Source organism: Phoxinus phoxinus (assembly GCF_949152265.1).
Source record: "Phoxinus phoxinus genome assembly, chromosome: 22".
Taxonomy (NCBI): Eukaryota; Metazoa; Chordata; class Actinopteri; order Cypriniformes; family Leuciscidae; genus Phoxinus; species Phoxinus phoxinus.
The window spans coordinates 27,978,901-27,988,578 of record NC_136897.1 but is presented as its reverse complement, the minus strand read 5'-3'; the positions used below and the strand labels follow the sequence as shown (position 1 = coordinate 27,988,578).

Here is a 9,678-nt window from a genome sequence, read left to right as displayed (position 1 = left end):
AATGGTTCTTTAGAGCAGTTTACGTCCTTGTTATTATTATAATTATGGTTTTATGGTTCTTCGTTGATTCAAAGAGTTGTTGATGTTTCATTAGTGGTTCTGTATAACATATAACTGGATCCTTTAGAGATAAATGTACAAGAAGAAAGCGGTAAACTACAAATAAATCGATGAAGAGAACTGTGTTGCTCCACATAAAGAGCAACAAAAATAAATAAACTTTTTTTTTCATCATTAGAAACCTTCTTAATTAGTGGCTAATTTCCAGCTCTGGTTTTATGGTCTGGTTTGACGGTCCGCAGGAAATGAAGTCCTCAGAGGGTCGTTACAAACTCACAGACCAGCACCACCGCATTACTTCTGACATGATGAGGATGAGGATGATGAAGAAGACATGATGATGAACACCTGACCCGTAAATACCGACCGCAATATCACTGACACTGGCAACCAACCAGAACATCCTGTAGCAACCACATAGCAACGCACTATAAACACTTGGAACACTATAGCAACACCCTGGCAACAGGCTTTGCATGGGCAAGTATAGTCTAAGATAGTATAGAGCAGGGGTTCTCAAAGTCTACATTCAAAGGTCCAAATCTGAATTTTCATCAATGTCAAAGGTCCGGAAAAAATTGGTTATTACAAAACTTGTTTTTAATAAACATGCATAACAAATAATCACTTTTTTTTTTTTTTAATAAAGTGCCTTTTCCATTTAAAAATACAGTAATAACAAGGGCAAAAGTGGCAAAACACTTAGTTTAAGTGTCAGCATTTTATAAATCAAAGACCGCAATAAGAGAGCCCTGGTAAGATCATTTCGGTTCTCTACTTTTAATGAAGACGATTGTGTGTTGAACGTCTGAGACTTACTTTCACTTTGATGTGTGATAGTTTGCACGTTGGCTTGATGAATAGATGCTCATCTTCTGTGATGTGTGTTGCAGTAGCGTCTCGCTATAACATGACATATAGCCTTTAACACGCATAGTGTAAAATTTAGTAAAATGTACATATGCGGTTTCAACAACCAGATGCGTTTACACTTGTCCAGTTTCGTCTGGAAAGCGGCCCAGATCTCCTCCTGATGTGTTTGAGCGATCGGATTCAAATCCGTCTCGAATGCGTTTCGGAGGGCTGGTCTCTTCACGACCGGATAGCTCCCATCACAGAAAACACATGAAGTGGCCAGGTGTAAACAGACCCATAGTACAGAATTTTCATTTTATACAACGTGCATATTTTGGTTCTATATTTATGTTGTTAATAGTGCCATAAAACACAATAAATGTACAGATATTATCTATAATTTAGTTTAAAAAATTTTTTTTTATTCAGATTAATGTGTAGTATTTTCATAATATTATATTATGAATGAAACCAAATTGTTTTCATAATTTATTTAACAAAAAAATATATTATGCATTTTTTAAAACAATAAATTTACAGATATTATCTCATTTAGTTTAAAAAAAAAAAGTTTTTTATTCAAATTAATGTGTAGTATTTTCGTAATATTATATTATAAATTAAACCAAATTGTATTCATAATTTATTTAACAAAAATATATATTATAAATGTTTTAATGAATCACCCCAAAATCATATTTAATATAAAATAATATTTTTTTTTAATTATAATTTTTTTATTTAAATTAACCCTATCATTATGGATTCATTTTGCATTGTGACATTATTTCCATGACCATTTCTATTCAAAATATGCATTATTGCAATTAAATCAGCATACATTTAAAACTGGCCCGTAAATACAGACCAAAATATCAAATAGACTTGGCAACCAACCAGAACACCCTAGCAACCACATACTGTAGCAATGCACTATAAACCCTGTACATCATAGCAACACCCTGGAAACAGGCTTTGCATTGGAAATCATACAAATCAGCACATTTATTAATTTAGTTGAATAGAACCGTGTATATTTTAGTTCTATATTTGTATTTCGACCTCAGATGACCGGTTGTATTGTACACTGACCTGAATACAGTGTGGGTGGAGAAATATTGTGCAGTAATATTAGATCAGCAGACCTGCAGAATTCTGTAATATGATTGACGGATGCTTCTATAATGACCCTGATTCAACACACATCACGTCATACCTTTCCCAATCTAATGAAGATGCCCAATTAACCAGCCCGAACTCTGAAATATCAACATCTGACTTCCAAAAGGCAAACATTTCACATTTTAGAAGTCATCGCCTCACACATGCAGAAAGTATTATACTAAAAAAAAAAAAAAAAAAAGTATTATAACAGACATTTCCGAGAAACCCAATTTATGTTCGCCCGCCAGATCACCGTTCATTTGTGTGTATCCCAGCGGGACCGGCGTGACGCAGGACAGACGCGGAGACTTCTCCAGTAAAGTGAATAATCAGGAGTATAAAAGCCAGCGGTCAGGAGAAGCACAGGCAGACCGACGGGAACAGCGCTGAGGACACTATTCTTCATCCCTACAGGACTCTCAGATCATACACACCGACCGGACCGCTGGGACAACATCCTGACTGTGAGTTCCTTCACTTATTACTATTATATATATATATATATAGATAAAACAAAGCACACTTTAAACGGTCATATTAAAAAAATGCTTGGGTGAAATATGGACAAACCTGACTGTTGGATTAAATTAATCCAGGGTGGGTTTGTCTATATTTGACCCAAACATAAGCATGTTTTAGTTTAATTACAAAAAAATGAACTAAATAGTTAAAAATGCATTTGTTACTCATTAAAATGAACTGAAAATGCGTTGTAAAAAAATATTTTCATGATTTATCATCAGAACTTTTTATCTTTTTGTCAAATCAACTTCGATAACTAATGTGTGAAGATAACACTATTTTGAGTTTCTGTTCTTCTTCATTGTATTAACTCAAATTGTTTTATTACAACGAACTAAAAATGTTAAGGTAACTTGCTTTTTTAAGTTAAACCAACATTTTTTTTTACAGTGTAGAAAAATGTACTAAATTTTTTTAATTACAACGAACTAACTTGCTTTTTTAAGTTATTTTTTTTTTACAGGGTAGACACAGATGCATTTTATAATAATAATAATATGTTTAATTTTAATTTAATTAATTTAATTAAATAAAAAAATGTTTATATCGTTTTAATTTAAAATGTTAATATTGAAAAAAAGATGTATTGCCGTTAATATCAAGTGCCAGTTATGCAAAAACTCACAGTTATGAAAGTGTGTAATGCAGATGTGTGTTGTGACCTGCACATCTGCAGACGTCATGAGTCGGCTGAGCTTCCAGACGCTGCTCCTGATGTCCGTCTGTGGGGTCTTCTGCTGCCGGACTCTCGCTCTGCCGGCCATCTCTGCATACACAGACCTCAGGTGAGACACACACACCATTCACACACACCTGAAGCAAACAACTGAGCTCTTCAGGACCACTGGAAAATGAAAGGCAGGTGTGTGTGTGTGTGTGTGTGTGATTAGGGTTGGAGATGAACAGTGCGGGACAGTGGATGCTGTTTAATCAAGATTAATGTCATGTTTTTTTGTCACATTAAATTAAACCAAATAATATTCATCATTTATGTAAAAAAATATTTCATTTAATATCATTTAAGATTAATGTATAGTGTTTTATTGTATATTTTATTTTGTCATATGTTTATTATTGTATTATATATTTATTGTATTATAAATTAAATCACCCCAAAATAAGATGGAAAAACAGTAGGGTAATTACTTTATTGTTTTAAATATAATTTATACATTTTATAAATATAATTGAATCCATATGAAGCATATTTATTTATCATTATGGTTCGTTTTACAATGTTAAATTTTAATGGCAAGGTTTATTCTAAATTTGCAATATTATTGCATTATATTTATATTTTACAATTTCAAATTTACCAATGCATTTGTTACTCATTAAAATGAACAAAAAAAAAGCTACTTAAAAATAAATAAATAAATAATAATAATAATATATATATCCCTAATATATGCATATATATATATATATATATTTATTTATTTTTTAAGCAGCTTTTTTCAGTTCATTTTAATGAGTAACAAATGCATTTGTAAATATGAACTATTTAGTTAAATTTTTTGTAATTAAACTAAAAAATGCTTTTGTTTGGGTCAAATATGGACAAACCCAAACTAGATTAATTTAATCCAGTCAGGTTTACGGGTTTAATCGTCATGAAAATAATGCTACAATGCAAAAAATAATATTAGCTTCTTTCTTTCTATTAGATTTGAGGAGAAATATGACCTGGACATTTCTTTGTAGGATTCACTCTTAAATTATATAAATATTAAAATTATTTTTCACAATCTGATATCACAATGGTATTTGGTTTGCGTAGAGAACCTACAGTAATTAGTGTTGTGATGAACTGTTCAGCAGACCCGGCGCTCTTGATGAAGACGCGGAGGACGACTGGACGAGAGACCAGGATCTCGAGGCGTATAAACTCCTGTATGAACTCGCAAACACCGTCCAGAGGTACACCTGCACACACACACACACACAGCTGCATCTACTCTCTCGTAAAAATATTATAGATCCATCTCCAGAGGAAAGAGTGAAGCTGTAAACGTGATGATGATGATGATCTTTCGTGGGGACAAACAACTTTGAGTTTACGAGAACGCACCCTCTCACAATCCCATAAAAAGCGTGTTTTATCTGCCTTGCTTTCAGACCCTCCAGACACGCCGACGGGCTTTTCACGAGCGGATACAGCAAACTGCTCGGACAACTGTCCGCCAAAGAGTATCTGGAGTCTTTACTCGCAAAGAGAGTCAGGTGAAGAGAACATGTCTCAATCCAATCTGACCTGCAATGCCTGAATCATAATCATAATCATAATCATAATCATACACCGTTGGCTCGTTGGCCAGATGAGAACTGAGAGTAGAAAAGTGTTTATCTCCATTCTGTCACTGATTGAGTTTTGGTTCCACTGCCGCCATTTGGCTTTTGTCTTGCTTAGTTGGGGACACTGAGGCCGTGTGTCCACCAAAACGTTTTTTTCACGCGGCTGGCGTGTTTTTTCAATTGTTTTCAATGGGAACGCCGCGTTTTTAGAAGGCCATGAGTGTAACGAGGCGCTGAGCGAGTATTTAACGTTGAAGCGCGGAGCGTTCACCGTTTTTTACAGGTCGCAGAGAGTTGAAGAATGTTCAACTTTCGGTAAAACTCGGCTCATCACTGTCACTTTTTACCCAACCGACCAATCACAGTGGAGGAGGGGCGGGACTAATACCACACCGACCAACCGATATTCTGTATCATAGCAAAGAAGCGTCTCAACTGGGGAAAAAAATTGCGCTGCCAAAACGCTCTCAAGCGCCCGCGTTTTCAGCCGGCTGAGAACGCTAGGCGCTCTGCTAAAAACGGCGAGCTATGTGCGCTTGAGAGCGTTTTGGCAGCGCAGTTTTTTTTTCAGTTGAGACGCTTCGTTGCTATGATGAATATCTGTTGGTCGGTGTGGTATTAGTCCCGCCCCTCCTCCACTGTGATTGGTCGGTTTGAAGAGTTGAAGAATGTTCAACTTTGGGTAAAACGCAGCGCTCATCACTGTCACTTTTTACCCAAAGTTGAACATTCTTCAACTCTCGGCGACCGGTAAAAATGACGAATGCTCAGCACGAAAAAGACGCTCAGCACCTCGTTACGCTCATGGCGTTTTAGAAACGCGTCACACACATGACCAGCGTCGGCCAATAGTGAGCCTCCGTTCTGACGTACAACCCAGAAGCGCTGCGCTGTTACACTACGTGAACTCACTCAGAGGAACACACAGAAGAACATCAAGAGTTCAATAAAGATTTCTTATTTTAGCGCACAAAAAGTATTCTGGTCGTTTGATAAACTTAAGGTTGAGCCGCTGTCGTCACACTATTTTAAACATCGTCTTTACTAACTTTCTGGGCCGGCAAGTTTCAGTTACAACAGAAGCCTATGGAGGAGTGAGACACTCTCAGATTTAATCACAAACATATATATATATAAATGAACTAAATTAATAACTTTTTTACAACAAAAATGAAACCTCACTGAACTTACTTAAGCTGGACTGTGACGCTATTTTCTTCTAGAAACAAAGTTTTTTTAATTATTTTTCTGTTATCTCTGTAAAGCTGCTTTGAAACAATCTGTATAGTAAAAAGCGCTATATTAAGTGACATGACTTGATAATAGATGTACATATAGTAGATGATGGATGCCAAACTGATGAATGCGCTCAACATAATGCAGGATCTGATGTGTTGCTGATTGAATGAAGCTGTTAATAATAAGATGTTGGTTTATTCTCGTGTGTGTGTGTGTGTGTGTGTGTGTGTGTGTGTGTGTGTGTGTGTGTGTGTGTGTGTGTGTGTGTGTGTGTGTGTGCTGTAGTGATGAGCTGGGTGCGGATCAGACGCCTGTGAAACGTCACTCAGACGCCGTCTTCACCGATAACTACAGCCGCTACCGCAAACAGATGGCGGCCAAGAAATACCTCAACTCAGTTCTGGCCGGGAAAAGGAGGTACGACTCAAAGGGGAGGCAAGCGTCACTATTACTACTAGTGTGATACAACAGGAGCAAACATCACACTGACACACACTAGGGCTGCACGGTTAACCGCAATGAAAAAAACGCACGCGATTTGGCAAAGGCTGGGATTATTTTATGCACAGTTTGTCAGTGCAGCGGCTGATCGGTAGTTAATGCTCCATCTGAACACCAGAGGGCGTCTAACACACACACACACACACACACACACACACACACACACACACACACACACACATCCATCTGAACACCAGAGGGCGCTCACACACACACACACACACACACACACACACATACATATCCATCTGAACACCAGAGGGCGCTCACACACACACACACACACACACACCTCTGAACACCAGAGGGCGTCTCACACACACCAAATATCCCCCCAGCAGGAGTATGATAACACACTCATTCCAGGAAACTCCCATCAGGCATCATTGCTGTTGCTGAATAAACAGAAGATTGAAACGCTTTGATTAAACACGACTAATAAACACACGTCTGCCTTATTCAGTGTCAGAAGCGCATCATCTCACAGGAGGAGCTCAGCCGTCCTTATGAAGTGAGTTCGGAGTAAAAGCGTGTTATTAAATGTCGTCTTTTGTTGGACGAGGCTCATAAATGCTTCTCATGTTTGGAAAGATGTTTGTTGCGACACAAACTCGCAGTGCTTTCAGAGCGAGCCGCGTTCACAGAGCCGATCATCACTGACAAGCTGCGCATTACTAATAATCACAGCCTTTGCCATTTCAAAATCACGATAAGCCAAATCAGTTTAAATGCGATTACATGTATATTGCGATTAATCGTGCAGCGCTAACACACACTGAAGGAGTCACAGAGACTACAAGCAAACACACACTGAAGGAGTCACAGAGACTACAAGCAAACACACACTGCTTTCCAATCTGAATGCATTTTGTTTTTCATTTCTTATGATCTCTTATGATCTCTGGTTTAGGTGATGCCCTCACGCTCAAACGCTGCCTGTGCTCTTCAACATGTAAGTGTGATCCGTTCATACATGACAAACAAAACAACTCGCTATTGTTTTTATTGGATTAACGATTAAGGATTGAGAATCAATGTATCCCTTCTTAATCACATTTAAAAGTTAGGGAAATTTTGGCCGATACCGATAATTCTTTATATTGCAAAGCCGATAACCGATATATCGGCCGATTAATCTAAATCCAAATTTTTATATATTTTTTAAAAGCCTGATTACAAAAACAAAAGTCTCACCATTAAAAGCCATGTCCCAAACACACAATTATAATAATGTTCTCATTATAATGTTATGTAGCCGATATGACAGACTGTCTTTTGCTTATTTGAAGTGATTCTAATCATATTTCAGAACCATCATGTTGAACATCTGAAGAGTCTCATCTGAAGGAAACATTACATTATTTATCGCTTTAATATTTACAGGTGAAACGCAATTTTTTTTAATATGGTGCAAAAGTTCATTTATTTCAGTAATTCAACTTAAAAGGTGAAACTAATATATTATATAGACTCATTACATGCAAAGTGAGATATTTCAAGCCTTTATTTGTTATAATTTTGATGATTATGGCTTACAGCTTATGAAAACCTTTTCACAATATTCTAATTTAGAGCCATAATCGTCAAAATTATAACAAATAAAGGCTTGAAATATCTCACTTTGCATGTAATGAGTCTAAATAATATATTAGTTTAACCTTTTAAGTTGAATTACTGAAATAAATGAACTTTTGCACCATATTTTCCAGTTTCACCTGCAAATATTGGCCAAATTTTCTTATCCGATAACATTAAAAATGAACATATATCGGTTGATACCGATATGGTGGCCGATATATATCATGCATCCCTAAATAAAGTTGTGAGATGTAATATAATGCGGTTTTGTTCTGTAGGTGACGTGGACGGCACAGCTTCAAGACTTCGCCATCATTATATATCCAAGCTTTACACAATCTGTTCTGGGCTGAGACTGAGTTAGCGGCACTAAACACAGCAGACCGAACGAGTCCTGTGCGCTCGCGTGATCACGCGTCCGGCGTGTGTGTGACTGGAATAATGCTGTTGTGTCTATAGAAATATATTTTGACTGCAGTCATTCTTGATAACTGTAATCAGACCAATAAAAATGATCATGTTTGTAAAAACAGTTTTGTCTGTCACTGTTGTTCCTTTACTCTGTGATCCGCTTCACAATGTCATGAAATCTACAGAAAAATCTTTGTTGGATGTGATTCTTTAAAGGGGTGGTTGATTATGATTTGACTTTTCTAACTGTAGTTAGTGTGTAATGTTGTGTTGTCTAACTGTAGTGAGTGTGTAATGTTGTGTTGTCTAACTGTAGTTAGTGTGTAATGTTGTGTTTTCTAACTGTAGTTAGTGTGTAATGTTGTGTTTTCTAACTGTAGTTAGTGTGTAATGTTGTGTTTGATCATAAACAACATCTGCAAAGTTACAACGCTCAAAGTTCAGAGCAAAGGGAGATATTTGCTTTTAAAGAAATCGCTTTTTAAGGACTACAACAAACGGCTGGTATGAACTACACGACATTCCTCCCGGGTTAGTGACATCACCAATCCTAGAATTTACATAAACCCCGCCCCCTGAACACGATTTATAGATTATCATGACAGAATATGCTAATCAATGACTAGAAGATAACTACACATAATCTACATAAATTCATCAACTAACCGTTCAGAAATGTCCTGTTCTTCTACATGTTTCACTTCTTCTTGAGTCTCTCCATCTTTCTGACTCCGGTTTGAACATAAAGGCTAAAAGTTAAAAAAAATGTCAGTGCATATGTGTGTGTGTGTGTGTGTGTGTGTGTGTGTGTGTGTGTGTGTGTGGTAAAATCATAGACAGTATATAAACTGGACACAGCGACCCCATAGGTTTCAACGGAGAAAAGTGAAGTCCATTAGAAGCACTAACTTCCTGATCGCAAGACGAACTGCGCAGGCTCAAACTGAGCTTGACGACGTAGATGTGACGTGTGTCTGACAGCTGTCAGTCTTCTAGTTGCTGTGCCGAGAGAAATCTGAATCATTCCCTTCTGAATCTCTCAGAGACGGAGAG

General features: G+C 37.0%; 1 protein-coding gene across 2 annotated transcripts; it reads left to right on the top strand.

The window, feature by feature from the left end:
* Positions 1-2,450: 2,450 nt before the first annotated feature.
* Positions 2,451-8,739, top strand: vipb (vasoactive intestinal peptide b). 2 transcript variants are annotated; one of them, XM_079597827.1, is made up of 7 exons: positions 2,451-2,543; positions 3,278-3,386; positions 4,420-4,521; positions 4,720-4,824; positions 6,421-6,552; positions 7,547-7,588; positions 8,493-8,739. In XM_079597827.1, exons 2-6 carry the CDS (start codon positions 3,283-3,285, stop codon positions 7,548-7,550), a joined length of 447 nt encoding a protein of 148 aa, XP_079453953.1. In that variant the 5' UTR covers positions 2,451-2,543; positions 3,278-3,282; the 3' UTR covers positions 7,551-7,588; positions 8,493-8,739. The 2 variants fall into 2 exon arrangements, with proteins under 2 accessions (XP_079453953.1, XP_079453954.1); XM_079597828.1 differs by having other exon boundaries at positions 2,457-2,543; positions 4,423-4,521.
* The last annotated feature ends 939 nt before the right edge of the window (positions 8,740-9,678 follow it).